The 22088-nt window shown below is 42.2% G+C and overlaps 1 protein-coding gene across 1 annotated transcript; it reads left to right on the top strand.

The window, feature by feature from the left end:
- Positions 1-3012: 3012 nt before the first annotated feature.
- Positions 3013-21777, top strand: bfsp1 (beaded filament structural protein 1; the record flags this gene model as incomplete). Its single annotated transcript, XM_080782152.1, has 12 exons — positions 3013-3144; positions 5669-5910; positions 9796-9856; positions 12248-12343; positions 13359-13451; positions 15037-15150; positions 17568-17755; positions 18375-18407; positions 19604-19695; positions 20162-20526; positions 20713-21145; positions 21536-21777. The coding sequence occupies 12 exons, from the start codon at positions 3013-3015 to the stop codon at positions 21775-21777; spliced, it is 2091 nt and encodes a 696-aa protein (XP_080638278.1).
- Positions 21778-22088: the final 311 nt, after the last annotated feature.

Below are 22088 nucleotides of genomic sequence, written 5' to 3'. Positions count from 1 at the left end.
TGATCAGCTGCAGAGCTATTAGTCTTGAGAGATTATATTTTACTTTGTCAATCATTTGCTGAATTTTTGTTGTGAATATCCCTCTTCTCCCAAGTTCCAACATAATAAACAATTTATTTCTGTACACTGAACACTTTGGTCAACACTTTTAGATGTAGGCTATGAAGAAAAATGTGTACACAATGTGTACACAACATTTAGTTGTGAATAAAAATGTACTCACCATAGTTGGTGCAAATATGTCTCTGTTCACTGTAGGTCAGTGGTTCTCAAAATGGTGTGTGGGGACTCCCAGGGGTCCTAGAAGACGTTCCAGGGGGTCAGCAGCATGTATAACCACTTTAACCCTATGCGTATGTTGGCTATTTGAAAATAACCAATTTAAAAGCTGACAATGTGCTGCATCGCATCATGATGAGACACATTGTCAGATTGTAGATTGTCTATAAAAATAACTATATTGAAAACATTTGAAAAATGTGGAATATGTGATAACTATTTAACAACACGAATCTGGTATGAGGGTCTATCCCTGGTATAAAAAATATAGTATTTCAGATGAGGGTCAGGCGGTCAAGTACCAAAAGTACTCATGCAGAAGGTCCCATTTCAATTCAAGTTTTCAAATGTAAAAAATCTTTTGAAAATAGCAGATCTACAAGCTCACAATGTGTCGCATGATTCGCATCGCAACATATTGTGAGCTTTGTAGATGGCTATTCTCAAATAACTGAAATGTATAGGGCTGAGGTAAATGTATGTTTTGTAATAATAATCAAAGGTAACTCGTAACTAAAGTTTTCAAATGATTGTAGTGGAGTAAAAGTATAATATTTGCATCCGATGTGTAGTGGAGTAGGAGTAAACGTATTGTAAATTGGAAATACTAAGGTACAAATACCTCAAAATTGTATTTAAGTGAAGTACTTGAGTAAATGCACTTAGTTACTTTCCCCCACTGGCTGCTGATAGCGTTATTTGTCACAGACAGAGGGTTGGTCCTGGGCCTTTCCAGGGCCTGAAACATGCTGAATGCTGCTGTGCAAGCCATGTGGCCTGAGCTGCATTCAGCCTGCGTATACAGACAGACCAGCGACAGATCATTGTCACCAGCCTGGTTCTGTAAGCTTGCGTGCAGCAAAAGGTGAAGGTGCTCAAAAAGACATCTCTGCCTCAGATGTCTCATGTGTGGCTGCATGGGCAAATCAGATGAAACAAGATCATTTAAAGACCAATAACCGACTTATGCCACGTTTACACGGTAACGGAAAATGACAAAGTGCTACCGTGACGCCACACGTTTTCCCCCGCAGCTATTGCCCGTTTACATGGAAACGCGAGGCGGAGCGTTTTCAAAGATTTCCCAAAACGTTTAGTTAAAGGGACACTTTAACTGAACTACAATTTCCATAATGCTTTGGTGCACTGCTCCTCCTTGAGGATAGGGGGATAGGTATTTTAGCCTGCAGGGCACACTTGAACTTCCATGCGTGGACAGAAGAAGCTGTGTTTTGCGTCATTTCCGGGTTTTTTTCCAGCTGGTGGATGGAAATGAAGCTCCACCCACGCGGCAGAATGCCGCTGGGGCAAGCTTTTCCGGGAATCTGTCCGACGCGTGAGCCCAGTGTCCATGACATCACAGACACTGGGCTCTAAAATATCTAAAACCACACATTACATAAAGACCCCAGGAAAGTGTTCTAAATCTTCTAAACGTCATTAACATATATTTATTTTGCAAAAAGGGTGAAGTACCTACCTTTAAGATAGTTACATAAAAGAAACACCATCCATAATTAACAAAACATATTATTTACAACAACAGTACCCACGCTCAACAATGCTTAAATAGTAAGAGTACACCACAGTAATCATGTCAGATATAGTGTCCTTGCTTACTTTAATGAACTGTTGTTACTTCAGAGCTAATTAGTCTAACGAGCGAGCAGATCGACCACTGTGTGCGTCATCATTATAACTCTCCTTCTATGTCTCCTGTGGGCTAAAATAACAAACGTCATAAAAACCTGGCAAAATAAAACATGTCATGTCCTTAGAGTGCTTTGGCTTAACAAGCCACAATTAGCACATACACAATGCTGTCTTGTGTATGGGTCAGGGTTTAGCAGACGATGAATGCACACATCATCACGAAACACATTTTAGACACCACATAATTTACAGTTCATATTACTGCAGACATGGTCATTCATTCTGCCGTTGGATCCTCACCCTTATCCTGCCTTTTTTTCCAGTCGAACCATTACACATTATTACTATCTGACCATTGTGTTACACTTCATAGAAAAGTGGTGCATATTTCAGCGGTTTCACTCCAAGCCAAGGCTCTGTGCTATCCCTCCATCCATCCACCCAATGTGACCGCTATCACACCACTGACTCTACAGGTGTTCATCAGTTCATTCTAGGCCATGAAAGCTTGTTTGTTTTTTGGCTCAGTGGGGAATGATGTTCCACCACGGGTAGCTTCTGGCTTCCAAGTAATTGTCTGCACTCCATGGAAAGTGCACTGCGTGCAACTCCCCCGGCTGTCATGTGGGCATAATGTACCATGCCGTCCAATTTCACTGATCAAAACAGAGATCGAGAAAAAGTATCCCCGATTGAAACCAAACGGGCGTGCTCTAATGGCCCAAATGTGACACAGCATTGTTTTCTCTAGGCCACAGCGTTTGTTTGTTTTGATCTTTCTGCTTGGGTCATCACTCGACCCGGGCCTTTGTGATCTGGTGTCACAAAGGGCGGTCAACAAACTCTGGAAGGCCCCAGGCACGCGGGCGTGAGCTCTGGTCATGGCCAGTGGAGGGGGGGGAGGTTTTCGGGCGCTATTTCGCCGGCAGCTAGTGTCGGCCATCGTTTAGTCTAGTATGAGACAGCCACGGGTGAGCACCCGAGTTTGACACACTAAAGGCGCTTGAAGGGGGACCGTGCCACTCCGGGGAGATACCACCAACCCAGGTCGAGCAGGGGGGAGAGAGACGGAACCGGGCCATGTTTAAGACCAGCTACCTGCGCGAGGTGCGCAAGGAGAAATACGAGCACTCCGATTACCGCGATGAGGATGCAGAGGGCTCGGAATCCTCCGCTGGAGCCTCAGCCATCCAGGGCTGGGAGAGCCTGCAGGTACGGATCATTATGGGACCATATTATCTTCTTTTTTTTTTCTTTTTTTTTTTCTTTTTTGCACATTGTTTGTGCAGGTGAGATTTAGAAAACCCTGTGGGGTTTATAAGGTTAATCCCACCACCTTTAACGACTAAAATACAAGGAAATCATAAAAAGAAAATATGAATTATTTGGCAACATAAATAATACAACAATGGATGCACAGAATGAAAAAGAAAAAGTAAATATTAGTAGAAAAAGGTATTATGATGACATTTTCATGGTACGATTATTGTGCCTGAAAATAATTGTGGTTAACGGTAATTTTCTGGATAATCAATACATAATTATGCTTAAAACTCTTAAATGTCATTATTTTATTGACCACTTGACCACCACCAGCATCCATTCTCTGTGGGGTATAGTGAATTCCATACTAGAAGGCTTTCTTACCTTTATTTGTAGTCGTTATGTCCCCACCAAAGAGGTCCAGGTGTTATTTTGTGCAAAAGTGCATTATTGGCTATTTCCCTAATATAAGCCCTCAATGGGGGTTGGGTTTTTGTGCTAATTCGCTTATTTCCATCGAAATAAGTAATAAAGTGTGCCGCTTGGGATACTATTTACATTATGAAGAGAGGATATATATATCTATAAAATAATAGATTTTTGAGTGATGGAAATAAGCGAATTAGCACAACACCCCATAGCCCTATTCAATTCAATGCAATTCATTGAGGGCTTATGGAAGGGGAAATAGCCAATAATGCACTTTTGCCCAAAATAACACCTGGACCTCTTTGGTGGGGACGTAACATCTACAAATAAGGTAAGAAAGCCTATAGTATGAAATTCACCTTTAACTCCAAAAACTGTATATCTCACTTGTGGAGCTTGTAGATCTGCTAGACCTTTTTTTTCTTCTTTTTTAGAGAGAGAGAGAGAGAGAGAGAGAGAGAGAGAGAGAGAGAGAGAGAGAAGGAGAGAGAGAGAGAGAGAGAGAGAGAGAGAGAGAGAGAGAGAGAGAGAGAGAGAGAGAGAGAGAGAAAGAGCCAACACAGGTCTAAATGGCCATTCACAATGACCACTTTAAATATAAAATGTAATAAAAACATTATCATAATAATTTGGTCCCCACTTCTTGCAGTGTTTTTCTGTCACTGTATCTTGTCCTTACCCTCGATGCCTAAACATTTTTGGCATTCTTTAAATTAAAATAGCCGATCTACAAGCTCACAAGGTGTCGATGTAGAACGCCTATTTTAATGTTAAGGTTGCGTCCACAGCACAACAATAAATTATGAACTATGATGAAGTTATAGTGCTCAGTGTTAAAGGGCAAGAACACTTTGGTAGAGGTTTTGGTTGTGTAGTTGCCTTAGCACGATGTAACCCCAAATGTGGACAAGAAATCAAAATAAATGCTCCATTGATTAGACATTCATCATTCAAATGATGTTCCTCGGTGACTCAGTGACTTTTACTATTTTCTGTGAAACAGCTCTCAAAATCACTCTTTTAGTTTAGCCCGAAAACAAACACAAACTAAGTTGCTTCAGACAAAATAGAACATTAAACTGTTTTTATGTTTTATTCTTCGAAAAGGGTGGCTTATCAATCATCCATATCATATCATCAGGTGGAAACCCCATTATACAGTATGTGCAAAACATTTCAGGATTCAAATTAAAAAATGGACCACTGCAATAGTCTAAAGTAAATTATTTACTATTAGATTCAGATCTTAATAAAAATAGCAAAAACAACAGGAAGTTGACATTTTGATTAAAATGAAAAGCAGGACTGGGTTTGGTTACTGTACTGTATATTTGACTGAATCAACATTGTCTGTATTTGTTCATGTGCTAAAAGATTGACTTTGAGAGTCAATGAGGAGCATATTTTTAATGATGAATTTCTAATCAATGGAGCAATTATTTTAGATTTATTGTCCACCTTTGGAATTACATCATGGCAAGGTAACTATACTGTACACAACCCAAACCTCTACCAAAGTGCTATTTAAGTGTATGACAATGATACATGATACATTAGCTGCAATACGATTATTGTGAGCGGTTTTGTTTTTATTTATTTATAGGACTGGGAGTCGATTAAAAAAACCATTATCACATTAATTAGAAGCTTTGTAATGAATTAATGTAAATTAATCACATGTTTAATTGCATGTCAATATTTGACCTGAGAAGCTATTTATTTTTGATGTACTTGTACTTGGTGTACAAGTGAGTCAATGACTGAGTTTTCTAAAAATCTAAATTCCCCGTCCACTGGGCTAAGCAAAGCAGTCTGATCGGCCTCTTCTCCCATTGCGTGCACTGGGATTTGTAGTTTGTTGGTTGGTGCACCGGTACGATCGTTACGCCTGAAACTCTGTGAAATTCTTCTCATTAATCTAACAAAATTAATCAGTTAATGTCCCAGCCCTATTTATTTATCTTCGCAATAAACGATAACGATTATCGTCCCCCATCCCTCCCCCCCCCCCCCCCCCATCCCTCCCTATGTCCGCTGCATGCAGGAGCTCAACAGCCGCTTCGCCCGCTACATCAACAGGGCGCGCGTGCTGGAGCAGCGCAACGCTGTGTTCCGCAAGCAGCTGGAGACGCTGCAGCGCATGGAGGAGGCCAGCGGCCTGGAGGAGGCCTTCACAGAGCAGATCTCCGGCAACCGCCAGCGCATCCGCGAGCTCAACACCGACCACGCCAAGCTGGAGCGCGAGCTGAAGGAGGCCTGCCGCATGCTGGACGAGTTCACCAGCAAGTAAGTTCATGAAGCTCCGTTACGGAGTGTACAAATTGACCCAATTGTACGGAGCCTCCGTACATTTGGGTCAATTTGTACACTCTCAGAGTTATGGAGGTCCTTGAAATTTAAAAAGGTTTGAGAACCACTGCACACTAAACGGAACAGAGCCGTAACTAGAAAAAGTGCCCCTCACGTTATTGTGGCCTCCTGGTGGTGCTATAATAGCCCAATGTGAAGAGGGTGCCATTTCTTCTTACGCCGTTGATGGCAATTGGATGATTTGAGGCATTTTGTTCCAAAAAGGTGTTTTACAAAAACCCACCTGTTGGTGGCGCTATAACAGGCCAATGTGAAAAGGGTGGGATTTTGTCCTCAGCCTATTAGGAAAGTGTGTGAAAAAGTGTCACGTAAATTGCACGCTGCGTTCATGATTTGAGGCTTTTTTGTTAAAAATGGGCCAATCCTGCAACTTTGGAAGCCAATGTTAGACAATTAGGGTGGAATATGAAATATGGGACAGATCCGTCTTGAGCACATGACTGACATATACTGTCTAACGATTTGTGGGATTTCTGGACAGAATCTAGAGGAAAAATGTGTTTTACAAAAGTTGGCCTTCTGGTGGTGCTATAAAAGGCAGATGTGAAAAATGCAGGTCAAAGGTTTTTTTCCTTGGCCATTGGTCGGGGGGGTAGGACCAAGGGATTTGGGATTAGTTTATAAACATTTTGGTATTTGTTTATAAACATTTGTGATTTGTTTATAAACATTTGTGATTCATTTATAAACATTTTGGGATTTGTTTATAAACATTTGGGATTTGTTTACAAACATTTGGGATTTGTTTATAAACATTTGGGATTTGTAAGTCTCATGGGGGGGTAGGACCACTACCAGTCTCATGGTCGGGGGGGTAGGACCAAGGGATTATGGGATTTGTTTATAAACATTTTGGTATTTGTTTATAAACATTTGGTATTTGTTTATAAACATTTGGTATTTGTTTATAAACATTTGTGATTTGTTTATAAACATTTGTGATTTGTTTATAAACATTTGGGATTTTGTTTATAAACATTTGGGATTTGTTTACAAACATTTGGGATTTTGGTATTTGTTTATAAACATTTGTGATTTGTTTATAAACATTTGTGATTCATTTATAAACATTTTGGGATTTGTTTATAAACATTTGGGATTTGTTTACAAACATTTGGGATTTGTTTATAAACATTTGGGATTTGTAAGTCTCATGGGGGGGTAGGACCACTACCAGTCTCATGGTCGGGGGGGTAGGACCAAGGGATTATGGGATTTGTTTATAAACATTTTGGTATTTGTTTATAAACATTTGGTATTTGTTTATAAACATTTGGTATTTGTTTATAAACATTTGTGATTTGTTTATAAACATTTGTGATTTGTTTATAAACATTTGGGATTTGTTTACAAACATTTGGGATTTGTTTATAAACATTTGGGATTTGTTTATAAACATTTGGGATTTGTAAGTCTCATGGGGGGGGTAGGACCACTACCAGTTTACCTGTAGTAAGTCTCATGGTCGGGGGGGTAGGACCAAGGGATTTGGGATTTGTTTATAAACATTTTGGTATTTGTTTATAAACATTTGTGATTTGTTTATAAACATTTGTGATTTGTTTATAAACATTTGTGATTTGTTTATAAACATTTTGGGCTCTGTATAATATGTTGCCTAGGGCCTCAAAAGGCCTAGAACCGGCACTGCTTGGCCTCTAGGGAGTTTCGGTGCAGTTGTAGGTGAAAATGTGAAAATCGGCTTCATGGTGGCGCTATAACAGGCCGTTCTGGGAAATGTGGGGCAGAGGTTTGTTGTTGGTATACAGGGAGTGTGTGTGCAAAGTTTGGCATCGACCGAATTAACGATGACAGAGATTAGCTGGTAACGGACGGACACGCACCCTGCTTTGCTTGAGCATTTTGCTGTATGTTACGGCATGTGCATGTCTGTACCGCATGTTTGTAGGCCTACTCCTATCTTTTCTTGTGCTAATGGGTATGTCTCCATATGATTTAGCTAATTAGGGGTTGAACGGTACCGGTGGGGTGGGAGTGGCAAGCTTTGGGAGAGCTCTTGTATTGTTAGTCTGCATGGATGCATGATGCATCTTTTGTTGTATTGTTTGTGTGTTGTAAGTGGTGACTGCAGCCAGGGACGTGCAGACTAGAGCAAGGGGTTTCAAACGCTTTTGTGTCACGGACTCGCAAATTGATATTTATTTGGCCGCTGACGCTGACCCCCTGCTGAAAATCTTTCTATGTTATGTGTAAAATTGTGACGCCCTGTAAGCTTGCAGATCTGCTATTTTTGAATAGTCAGCGTATACAATTATGGAAAAAGGGGTTTCAAATGTATGAACACATATTGCTGGGGGGCCCCTGGACCCCCCCCAAGGACGTCTGGGGGTCTCCGGACATTGAGCATCAATGGACTAGAGAATGTTAGAGTGGTAGGGGAGGGAATTTCTAGACCGAAAATAGCTGATCTACGTGTGCGACACCACACCAATCAAGCCTAAACTATTGGAGTTGTCACATACATGATTTTCTACAGAGAGGGCATACAATGCTGCATTCAAATTCATGAGAGATTTCAGAAAAGGCAATTAATTATAATGTTGAATGCTGCCTTCTGGTATGGCATGGAAAGGACCGGGGACCATTTGCATTTCTTTCTCTATTAAATGCTGTTTATTGTTTATCCCCATTAGTCATTGCCTCAGCACAGCTGAGTATTCGTCATGGGGTAAAGTAATTACAGTGCAATTCCAAAATTGACAAACGAAAATGGCAATTAAAGAGACAATACAATATACACATTCACACATACCAAAGACAAAGACAACAATTATCATAAATTACAAGAAAATGAAGAATTAAGATATGACATGAATGACTCCTTTTTGACATTCAAGTATGTCAATTATATAACCTTAGTAATAGTCATGTGTTCCCTTTGTTGCCTTGAACCGGAGAATCGATTTCTTGGGGTGGTGAGATCAGTCCCCTAGCTAGGCTTCACTAATAGAATGGGGAATTGACCTCCGGCTGAAACAACAGCACATCTTGAATATAAACTTAAAGACTTGTTACAAGTCTTGTGAAACTGAATACTGTATAAGTCTAAATGACCATAACAGGTTATTTTGTATCCAACCAAATGGGTCCATGGTGGTCCTTGAGACTACACTTGAGAACCTATAGTGGACTCCTAACTTGCCACAGACAAGACAATTAAAGTCTTTGCGACGGACACATTTCTGTCTGTGATGATGAGGAGTTGAAATCTGAAATCTGGAACATTTTCAGATGTGGGTCATGCAGCCAAATCTAATCAATGTGGGCATGGGGGTCCTTGACATGAAAATGTTTGAAAACAAACAGATACAGCTATAGTGGAATAGACCTGCATTTAACCACTGTAAAAGTACTGTATAGCACTGACTTGATGCAACAATAATAGGGTCTTGATGCAACGAGACCGGGGTCTTGACGCAACTATAGCCTAACAAGGGGGCCGTGATGGGGTGGGACGTCTGGTCAGAAACAATCATGCTTACAGGAGCTGCTAACAATATGAGTCACGATGGAAAGTGTTAGAATCCACATGAATGCTGAATGGTAATTTAGTGTTCTTATGGTAATGTAGCTATGCTTCCAGTAATGAGAAAGTGGGTAGCACTCCCCCCTCCCACGCAATTGACATAAATAATCTATTTCAACTGAGAACATTGTTTTCATATAAAATACTAAATTATTGTTGTGCATCGATGCATACATTGGATAAATCAGTCACGCACACGCACACACCATGACATGGCAGGGCTCTATTCTAATCTGTGGTACTCTGTGTTTCAGATACAGAAATGAATGTGAGTATCAGGAACATCTAAGAGGAACCCTGGACCAGCTCAACAAGGTATGGACGTCAACTCATTGTGAGATCAACATTCAATACTTTATTGCCATGTCAAAAGAGTTGATTGGAGTATGTTTCAGTCCTCTAAAAACAGACATACAAATAGACACATATTCACGTCACATATTCAGACAGTAGAATAAGATACAAAAGTACAAACATCATATCCACATTAGAGGAAAAAAAAGGAACTAACCAGGTGCGCAACGGAGATAGCAAAACGTGATTATGATGAAAAGGTGCTCACACAGATCAAAAACGGGATCAAGACATAGATAAAAAGAGAGAGGATCCGGGCACTCAAAGTTAAAATGAATGCTTGCCCTGATGAAGACCTTGTTGGTCCAAACATGTTGGCAGTTGCCTTTTTAATTCAATAAAGGTTTTCCTCATTTTTAACTTTGAGTGCCCGGATCCTCTCTCTTTGTATCATATCCACAGCACTGTCAACTCACTGATATAAATGCTGTCAGATCCACAGCACTCCAGCTGTGGATCTAACAATTATTTCAAGTGTTCACTTTGAATTCGTTTTTCATTGTTTCTTTTAACCCTAGTCGTGTCCTCTGGGCAACATTCAGGTAATTCATTGGCAAACTGTAATTTTATCTAGAATTATGCAATAGGTAGTTCAGAGGAAGCAATCTGATCGGTTGAAGTAGCTCTCTACCCGTGCTTCAAACGAGCATGATGCCTAATCAAAACATTCAATTCACTTGTGTGAGGTGAGGGGCGCTCTTATCATCATACATCACATTCCGTGCTCAGCCAATCAAATCATCACAAAAGTAATTGCGGCCAATCACTTTTAGCGTCTTCACTTTTCAGCCCTCACATTTATCTTCAATATGTACTTTGCTCAGCCAATCAAATCATCGCTGTATGGGGTGATCAGCCAATCACCTGGAAAACTGGGCAGAGGGGCTATAGCGCCCCTCAAAAACAGCTGTGCTGGGCAGTTCCCGCAGGAAGTGGCTACTAACTAAGCTATAGACGTTTGCATTTGACATTTTCCGTCATAGTGGCTACATCGGTCATTAAAAAATATATATATTTAATGAATATCTTAGTTATAATGAAATTGAGTTGACATGCTTTTTTAAGGGCAACTGTTGTATAATCGCAATATTACACAAGAGGGTGTGCGTTACTGTCAATTTTGAGGAAGCCAGCTTATGTGGAAACAATCTTTCACCTATTATACGGTCAAACAATTTATTTTTATCGAATGAACTTTACAGTACGTGACAAACGGGGCAGGAAGTTTACAATAGAGGGTATGCACATGCTTAAAGTGAATGGCACATCGAGTGGCAAATCGAGTGGCAAAGCAACAGGCAAAGTGAGTTTAACATTATTTAATGTCGTTTAATGCAATCAGATAGGACTTTTCTGTGTGGATGTATGGGCTGTCAAGGCCAGGAAAGTAGTTTTTTGCCACTCAGTCAGTAGGCGTTCCTGCATAACTTCCTGGTTTGATGATGATGTCACGCGCATACCATCTAGCTAGTTGAATAGGTGAATCAATATTCGGGAGCTGTAGGGCATAGCATGATTTGTATCAGTCGGGGAGTACAGTCTTTCTTAGAAAGTGTAGACATATATCAATATACATAATAACTTAGCTAAAATCAATATCTCACTCAAGGCCATGGTATAATAACAGTACCTTGGGGACATGTTGGGCTTGACGTTGAATGGCCCCCTTGTGGTGATTATATTGCTTAAATAATTAATTAATATGATGGTTCAGAATGCATGCACACATACATAGCCTGCTATGATTTTGCCTCCTTTTTCATTCCTAATCTCTTCCTTAGTCCCCTTTCCCTTCATTTTGCTATCCTTCGTCTATCGTTCTCTCTCTTCCCCCTAACCTCCCAATATCACCTCCCCTCCTCTCCTCTCCCCTTTTCCTCTCACTACATCTCACAAGTTAAGCCCATGCACAACACTTTTGTGCCTTTGTGTGCAGGTTTTATTTTGTATAGGCTACTACTACTACCTTAACTAATGCACATTATACAACACTACATTATACATACACTTCTGCACTGCGTACGGAACTAGCCTATCGGCTCGTTCCTGCAGCAACGCAGCCTGGTTAACCACTCCAAACACATATTGCTTTTATGGCTTTATGGCCCAGTCTTGTCGCTGCTTGCAGCTATATTTTTTCTTGATCTCCTTGATCTCCCCCTTCTATTCTTTTTCTATGGAAAAATGATACGATGGGAACTGTGCACAAAAACAACCCCATTTCACCCACTCTTTAAATCTGTGATGTGACAATAAAGCTGATTCTGATTATCTCTCTTCCCTGCCTCTCTCTGTCGCTCTCTCTCTCTCTCTCTCTCTCTCTCTCTCTCTCTGTCTCTCTCTCTCTGGCAGGAGGCTGACAATGCTCTGCTCAGAAACCTGGAGTGTCAGATCGAGTCTCAGTTCCTGCAGGATGACGTCAGCGGCACCAAAGACAGACACAAGAAGGTCAGGGATGTGTTCATCATAAAACACACTGTACCGACGTAGTGAAACATATGGCAGCCCGGGGTCAATATCTTGTGTCACACAAGGTCCCATACAAATCAGAAGCAAAGATTTCAGTGACAAATGTTGTATATGTTTGTAAAATTATATTCAATCATATTATATATTCCAATTTTTTCTAAAATAGCAGACAAGACAAGCTCATAGTGTGGCACGAAGTGATGTGCTATGAACTGTATTCTGTTATTCTTGAATAGCCAAAGTATGCTTTATAGTTAAAATCTAAAGAGGTCCACAGAGGTCTATAAATCAGTGCAAGATGTTCACATCAGGGTCCCCCAGGCCAGGGAAGGTGTGTAATGTTTTAGTCGACTCCCACTGTCGTTACTGAATGATGCGATTGTCCTGTCCGTCCCCCTGCACAAGAACCTTGTCACTGAATGATGCGATTGTCCTGTCCCCCTCCACAAGAACCTTGTCACTGAATGATGTGATTGTCCTGTCCCCCTCCACAAGAACCTTGTCACTGAATGATGTGATTGTCCTGTCCGTCCCCCTGCACAAGAACCTTGTCACTGAATGATGTGATTGTCCCGTCCCCCTGCACAAGAACCTTGTCACTGAATGATGTGATTGTCCCGTCCCCCTGCACAAGAACCTTGTCACTGAATGATGTGATTGTCCTGTCCCCCTGCACAAGAACCTTGTCACTGAATGATGTGATTGTCCTGTCCCCCTCCACAAGAACCTTGTCACTGAATGATGTGATTGTCCTGTCCCCCTGCACAAGAACCTTGTCACTGAATGATGTGATTGTCCTGTCCCCCTGCACAAGAACCTTGTCACTGAATGATGTGATTGTCCTGTCCCCCTCCACAAGAACCTTGTCACTGAATGATGTGATTGTCCTGTCCCCCTGCACAAGAACCTTGTCACTGAATGATGTGATTGTCCTGTCCCCCTGCACAAGAACCTTGTCACTGAATGATGTGATTGTCCTGTCCCCCTCCACAAGAACCTTGCAGAGATCCAGACCTACGTGAACATCCTGCACCAGATCAACCAGACCATGCCGCTGCTCCCCAACGCGCCCGGGGGCATCTCTGAGGTAAGATCACGCACGTGCACGCCACGCACACACACATTACTATACTCGTGAGGACCTCAACCTTTTAGGACAGCATTGGAAATAGCCGAACAACAGCCGGGACAAAATAATGCAGATCTACAATCACGCGTCATGCTATTTTCCAACAAAGTATAAAATAACACCTATTACCCCCTGAACCTAACATCTAAATGCCTGATCCTAACCCTCCCTATTACCTCAAGCTGAATCTCTTAGTCTTGTGAGGACCAGGAAAATTACTATACTTGTGGACACATTTGGTCCTCACAAGTATAGTATAGTGTATAGTATAGTGCACGCACACACACCTTGCACTTCACTATACTGTAGGTCAAGAGTTCTCAGAACAATTTGTGTCCTCTGATAAAAACAACCCGCACCTGCTCCATGGTCCGAAACATCTTATCCCTCGCTTCAAAGATCACGATTATAACAACAATCACAACAATAAAATAATGTCATCTTTCTGTACTCCCGACAAAACGACTGTAGGCCAGTGACACCTGAAGAAAGTTCTAACATTTAGTACACTTGAGATATCTCGACAAGATTACTTATCAACCTCCTCAGTCACTGGATGACTTAGCCGCAATTTGCAACTCTAGATTTTTTTACAATGGGCTGAATTCAGCCCATTGTAAAAAAATCTAGAGTTGCAAATTGCGGCTATGGATGACTGATGTCCGCACTTCTACCTTCTCCTAAGGCATTAGATGGCCGGGCCAGAACATATATGAAAGGCTAATTTAAGACATTAATAGTTACAAAGTTACTGGAACTCCATGACAGACTTCCTTATAAGACCTATAAGGCCTACATTTGTGATACAGATAATTAATCAAAATGTAAGTTAATAGGTGTCATAATAAACGGCAAAAGAGCTGTTCCCCCCTTTCCATTTGTGAATAGTAACACATTACTGACCATGTAGCGGAGCCTAACTCATAATCTTCATGATTTTACACATGAAGTAATACAAATGAAGCTCACCCATTTCATTCCCATTGCTAGACGTCCTCCAAACACAGCTGCTACCGATTACAGAAATCCTCCGTTTTTGATCCAATTCAAGATGACATCCAGACAGTGTATTACTCCTTTTCAACTTAATCATCACGCTAAAATATGTATATAGGTTGTGTACAGGTTTCAAAAACTCCCCTGGCTTCTCTGCCATCACTTTGTAAACAAACCACTCTGCATACCTACGGGCCCATAGCCTGGAGGGATGCAACGCTCTGATTGGTTCAGAAACGTATAGATCCTGCCGTCTGAGGCTGAAACTCAGACAGCAGCCAAAAGCCTACACTACACCTTTAAAAAATGACATAATCGGGCCCTGATTTCCGATCACATGATCCGATTGGGACAACCCTAGTATGTATGTATTATTTTTCAATGTAGCACAAATCTGGCTTCAAATATAATGTGCAAGAGAAGCAGCTGGCCCAGAGGAGACTGTACAATGTATATTTATTATCATTATTATTATGAAGGAACAAGAGAAGCAGCTGGCCCAGAGGAGACTGTACAATGTATATTTATTATCATTATTATTGTGAAGGAACAAGAGAAGCAGCTGGCCCAGAGGAGACTGCCGGGGATGCAGAGTCAGCTGGAAGAGTACAAGACCGCCCTCTGTCAGCTGCAAGGACAGAAGCAACGTCTGCAGAACGAGGTGGGTGCGGTCTGTCTGGTGATGAGGATTCTCAAATGGTTTACCCATGAGTAAAAGTACCAATAGGCCTACATACTGCAAGACTCGTGTTATAAGGGAAAGTCCGGAAATCAACGTGTACTTGAGTAAAAGTGCTCAAGTATTGGCATCAAAATGCACTTACCAGTACCAAGTAAAAGTAGCCTATACTCATCATGCAGAAATGGCCCATTTCAAGTTTTGAAATGTAGGCCTATAAAAATAATCTTTTGAAAATAGCAGATCTATGGCACGTATCTGTACAAAAATATAAATAATCAAGAGTATTTGTATATTGGATACTTACATTTTCACTACATTTCAAAGACAAATCGTGCACTTTATACAATTTTGACCACTTAAGCTCCATTTCACGCCATGAGTTTGCTATATCTGCTATTTTTGCTATATATCTTTTAGATCTTGAGCTGAAAAGTTTGGGAACCGACTGCTTTAAATCCCGGGTTCCCATGTAGCTAAATGATTGGTAGTTAGGAACCAAAATGGACCCTTATAGGCTAGCTCTGTAATGCAGTGTATGTAAAAATGTATAGATTTTTACACAAACATTAACACTGAGGGTCCCAATTGGTGTAGAAATCCAGCATGCCAGACTGGTTGGAGCTGATAGAAAGGCAACAGTAACTGAAAACACTACTCGTAACACTACACCAGGTGCCACTGGTGTCGGCTGAGAACAGGAAACAGAGGATAGAAAATAAAATAGTCTAATAGTAATACATTAAAGTGGCTGATGAGTGTACTGTACATCTGTGCTGTGAATGATTCGTGGCACAGTGGTGCCACCAGATGGCAGCCACAGCATTCTCATGACTCAGAAACTAAACTTGGAACATACACTTTGAACAGGACTGTGGGACCCAATCACTGGAATTGTGCTTATCACAGGAATTGTGGAGTTGAGGCATTACATTTAGTTTGTTTGACTCTGTTCCACAGATATAATGTTCTTAATGTTTTTTGTTTTTTGTAATGTTCTTATAGCATAAAAGATGCAAGACTGGCTCAGATATGCAGAGTTTCTCATGTTTATTTGAGAACGCTCTGAGCATCTGAGCCGGTCTTGCATCTTGCATGCAGGGAGGAACTCCTTATAAGTGAGGGGCGCTAATACATTAAAGTCTAACTCATGTTGATTAGGTGATGTAATGGTGAAGTAGAAAAGGGTCCCGACCCCGACCACAAGGTAGAGCACCACTGCTCTAATTGATGTAGTGCACACACCGTAAGACAATACAGTGACATAATCATATGCGTTCCCTAAGATGACGTGTTTTTATGATGTGGGACATTTGTTTTGTCTTCCTACAGGTTTTCACTAAAGACATACCCCAGCTGTCTGCCCAAATGTTGCTGTGCACTCTGTTCATGCTCGCTGTCATGTATTGTTTCTCTGCCTGCATTACATAGCTACACTACGCTTATCTGTGTGAATTTATATACAGTGGTGGGAAATGTATGCAAATGTTTTACCTCAGTAAAAGTACCAATACTTGCAATATAGAAATACTTTGAGTAAAAGTGCAAAAGTATTGGCATCAATATGTACTTAAAGTACCACAAGTAAAATTACTCATTAAGCACAATGTCCAATTTCAAGTTTTAAAATGTATAAAAAAATCTTAAAATTAATGTATTGGAGTAAAAAGTACAATGTTTCGATCCAAAATGTAGTGGAGTAGAAGTACAAAGTATACAATTGTACATTTAATTACTTAAGTAAATGTACTTTCCACCACTGTTTATATATGATACATTTTGTCTTATAGCTGCACCTACACTAATGCATTAGCCACTTCATTAAAGGCTTTTTAAATTTTCCACAAGAGTGCCTTGGTCTCATCCTTTTAATTAAATCAATTCTGTTGTACCAAAGAGCACCTTGTTGGAGATTTCTACTCCAGCCAAACAGATGCACCCCTTCCTCTTTTTTCCTACAAAGTATTCTATTAAGGCGTGACAACATCATCATACCCAGAAGTTATGCGGGAACGCCTACTGAGTGGCAAAATAAAACTATTTTCTGGCCTTGACCGCCCATACATCCAAACCGAAAAGTCCTGTCTGATTGTATTAAACAATGTTAAAGTCACCATATTGCAGTGGAGACTGCAATATCTGCAAAGTTTTTTGTTTAATTAAAAACCCACCATAGTCCATGAGTGCAAGTGATTATTTCTGAGTTTGGAAGCGCTGATTTTCAATAACGCAACGCACAGCTGCCTCCTGCATCACGTATACTTTAGAGACAGATGGTGGTACGCAGGGGCGTTGAGTGTTGAGTGATTTCCAGCGAGCGCTTCCAAACTCCAACGCTCCATGCTGCTCAATTAAGTGAGTGATGCATGTGCACACTGACTCTCCATTTTCTTCCACAGACCACGGGGATGGAGCAGACCATTAAGAGCACACAGGACGGCTACGACAACGAGATCCAGGGCTACAACGAGCAGATCGAGTCCCTGCGCCGGGAGATCGAGGAGGCCGAGCGGACGCTGGAGAGGATCACTAACGAGTGCAGACACCTGGCCATGTACCAGACCTCCCTGGAGAACGAGCTGGACAGGTGAGGCTACAGCGACCCCCGAGATACAGCTCCCATGCAGCAGTGTTTTTATTCAGTTTCAGTCATAGTCTTTTGAATGACATTACATTTTCTTTTAGTCATATTTTTGTCGTCTGAGAAAGTTTTAGTTTCAGTCTAAGTTTTAGTCGATTCAATTTACGGTCTAGACAGGCCTAGACGGTGTTGTAATGGCTGATTGTACACTTGGTTGCGTGCTGAAAATAGCTGATCTACAAGCTCACAGCGCATTGCGTAGCTCGGCTATTTTATGAACACAACCAAACATAAGATTACTTCTACTGGATCTCTTCTCCAGTAGTCCCTAACATTTTAGTCCAGTTTTTAATTTGTTGATGCAATTAATTGCTTAGTTTTGTTTTGATCAGTGAAAAAAGGTAGTTTCCCCACAGTTTTAGTAATCAAAATTAACACTGCCTGGCAGACATGTTTTTGTTACTTATATCTTCGCCATAATGTTAAGAATTAAATTTAGATGCTAGCTGTTAGATGTTTAGAGGCACCACACTGTCTCTCTGCATTCTATGTAGGCTACCGTATGTATTTATCTTGCTTACTGTAAGTCATGTGTTGTGGATAACTTCTAAATTGTAAATTTCAGGTACAAGAGGATCATCGAGAACGAGGACAACAGGTAGGCCTCTCACACACACACACACACACACACACACACACACACACACACACACACACACACACACACACACACACCAGTAGGTTACTTATAAAGACCATGAAATGGAGCAAGGAATCACTACTAATCACTACTAGCAAGGAATCACTAATGACTACAGTCAGACACACATACAGTTTGTGAGAATCACTGCACTGCATCATCCACAGGATGGCGCTGCTTGACATTATATATATATCTTTTTTTAAATCAGCACTGCCATGAGCAGCATGCCGATTATGGTTACAGGAAGAGGGCAATTGAATTAAACAAGAAATTGCCAATTAAATTGACAATGTATTTAAAAAATCTCAATAGTAGTAACTACAAGTAATGTAAAGTATTGATCATTTGAAATTGCACAGTGCATCATTATCAGACCAAAATGTACCCTTCAACTTCTTGCTTAAATGCCCACAACGACTGGCATGTTCAAGTCAATTAGACTTTACATTCCTTCAAAACATTTTCCTTTTGTGAGGAACTGGTGTTAGGACCCAAGTGCAGGAACTCAAACAAAGGCAGGAGAAGAAGATCACATAAACGTGACTTTACTTGTTAAATGACATAGAATAACAGAATTATATAGGCCTACATGTACACCGAACATAGAACCTGACACTAACTTAAGATACAGCACTAAGCAAACACAAGGACAGGGTAATAGTCACTGGAGCTCATCACCCAGCAGGCTCAGCTGGTCCCAGCAGGTGATGGCATTCAGGGCAATCAGAGGTGCGGGACATGGGAGAGGCAGAGGAAAATCATGACAGGTTTTAAGGTCTTTTCAGACGGGGAGCAACTGACTCGGCTAGTAATTCATTTTCAATGAAAGTCATGTGCTTATTTTGGACGCTTATTTTGGACTTATAAGTGGCGGGGCGATGTCATGGCCCTTGAAATGGTCGTGCGCACTGCGCACGTGCTCGTTTCGTGCACACGCCCCACGGGTGACTACACCTGGATTGTGGTGACCTTTAGTTTTGTCAACGCCTGTGTCACTCGCTCTCTGTCTGAAAGAACATTTAGTGGCAAAAAATGTTAACAGATGAACTTGGGTTCCACCACCAGATAGAAAGTCACCTGTAAGTATATGTTGTCCATCTGTTCTTGAAAGGTAAGCCTCTTTTTATAATGTATTCTCCTTCTCCTCGCAGGTTGAATTCAGCGATAATTGGAACTCCCATCACCCTGTTCTGCACCAATTACCGCTACACTCACACACCCACTGTCACAAGCAGGGGAAGAGGTGAGACATCACACAGCTGCTTCACATTTATAATCTCTGCACGCACGCACAAGCGCACACACGCACACGCACACACACGCACACGCACATGCACACACACACACACACACACACACACACACACACACACACACATGGAAAAAAAAGTCAAATTCTTTACTTTAAAAGTAGCAATACTGCAATCTAGGAATACTCTGTTACAAATAGAAGTCCAGAATTAAAAATGTACTAAAAGTACCAAAGTATTGCTATCAAAATGTACTCATTATGCAGAATGTCCCGTTTCCAAGTTTTCAAATCCATGCAATGTTAATGCTACAAGATCACAATGAGTCGCATCGTGACTCATTGTAATTACGTTACAATCGCCCATCTTTTGCCCCCCTTGCCGCGCCCTATAGAATCGCCAATGACAAACAAAAATCTAAACTTGCAATCAAAATGAACACTTGGTGTGCGTTCCCAGACATCACCCAGCAGGGCCTCCAGGACATCACCAGCATCAAGCCTCGCCAGAAGATCCTGGCCAAGAAGGTCCTGCACCAGAAGAAGAAGGAGCTCAGCCCCAGAGACGTGCTGGACAGCAGCCACGAGGACAGAGGAGCAGGAGGAGGAGAGGGAGACGGGGAGAGTGTGAGCAGAGCTGAGCACAGACCCCTGAGCACCGGAGCCCTGTCCCCCCAGGTAGGAAGACCCCTGAGCACCGGAGCCCTGTCCCCCCAGGTAGGAGCCCTGTCCCCCCAGGTAGGAACTGAGCACAGACCCCTGAGCACCGGAGCCCTGTCCCCCCAGGTAGGAAGACCCCTGACCACCGGAGCCCTGTCCCCCCAGGTAGGAATGGGACTGTTAACGATTGAGTATTCAATCAGTCAGTCAATAAATCTAAATAAAAAAACTAACGAAATAACAAAAAACTAAATTGGGGGGAAAAAAATACAAAAAAAACATAATATTAGTCAAAACTAACAAACTAACCTAACCTAAATCCCTAACTATTATAACCTTTACTCCTCACAGGACGTGCCCGACGGCGCTCAGATCAGCAAGGCCTTCGACACGCTGTGCAACATCGTGCGGGACCGCATGCGCAAGTACAAGAACAAGCCCGAGCCCATCGCCGACTTCTACACCAAGGGCCGCTATGTCCTGGTGACGGGCGACAGCAGCTTCCTGCACCCGTGCTTCTACACCTCCACGCCGTCCGCGGGCCACATCTACGTCACCATCTGCGACGGCATGATGCCACCCTACGACCCGTACGGGTTCGACACGCCCACCCCTCCCCCCCAGCCCATGCCCATGCCTATGCCCGTGCCCATGCCCGCGCCCATGCCCGCGCCCATGCCGGAGCCCACGCCCGCGCCCATGCCCGCGCCCATGCCGGATCCCAACCCCGGAAAGAAGGGAGGCAAAGGAAAGGACCCTGCAGGCGGTGGAGGTAAAGGTAAAGGTATGTAAATGGGAGGTTTTTGGTTTGTATGTGATAAAGATCAGGAAGCTGCAGGACTGCAGTTTGTCACGATTCAATCTTCATTCTTTATTGTAGATGTCATCACACCATAGAGACAGAGTTGTGTCTCTCTCCAGAGCTTCACCCCAGTACAAAAATGTCCCCCCACATATTTATATTAGCAGAAGTACAATCGTTACACGGGCTTTATTCTATAGCTGACTCGCACAGTCGACATGTCTGAAATATAGGTTTGCGTGAGTGGGCTGAGTTTGTCAGGGAAGAACAGGTGATGATCAGCTCCCTTGTAGAGGGTGACATCCATCTAATAATGAATGCATCCAATTAATCAATACCACAATGATTGTTGTGATTATGTCCCCACCACAGGTAAAGATCCCACCCCATCGAAACCCAAGGATCCCAGCCCCGGCCCCGGTCCTTCTAGTCCCCCTGCGGGCCCCAGCAGGGACGACCATCCTGCCAGAAGCTACAGGGACGGGGACAGTTTCTACGAGAAGGTGGAGGTGCACGAGCACGTGGAGAAGATCTCCAGGGACCGCAGGGTCAAGGGTTACGAGGAGACCGACGTGGTGCTGGAGACCATGATCCAGAAGACCAGCAAAAAATAAGCCCTGAACGACGATCGGAAACCCCTCCCCGAACCCCCTCAACCCCACCCCTGGTCTGGCTCCACTACACCACAAGAGTTAGTAAACCAAGGACCCCCAATTTGCTATATATAAGGCCACGGAAACCCCATAACTCTGAAAGTGTACCAATGCGGAAATGTCTGACTAACTTTGGACCAAACACAGTAAGCAAATGGACCCGTATAAGGGTCCATTCCGTTCCTAACTAGCGGCCATTTTAGCTGGGGGACCCCCTCAAGGACCCTTGGAGCCCCACTTTGAGAACCACTGCAGTGCAAACAAGCACACTG

The sequence above is a fragment of the Protomyctophum bolini genome, assembly GCF_963924005.1.
Source record: "Protomyctophum bolini genome assembly, chromosome: 14".
NCBI classification, from domain to species: domain Eukaryota; kingdom Metazoa; phylum Chordata; class Actinopteri; order Myctophiformes; family Myctophidae; genus Protomyctophum; species Protomyctophum bolini.
This window is presented reverse-complemented; position numbering and strand designations above follow the sequence as displayed.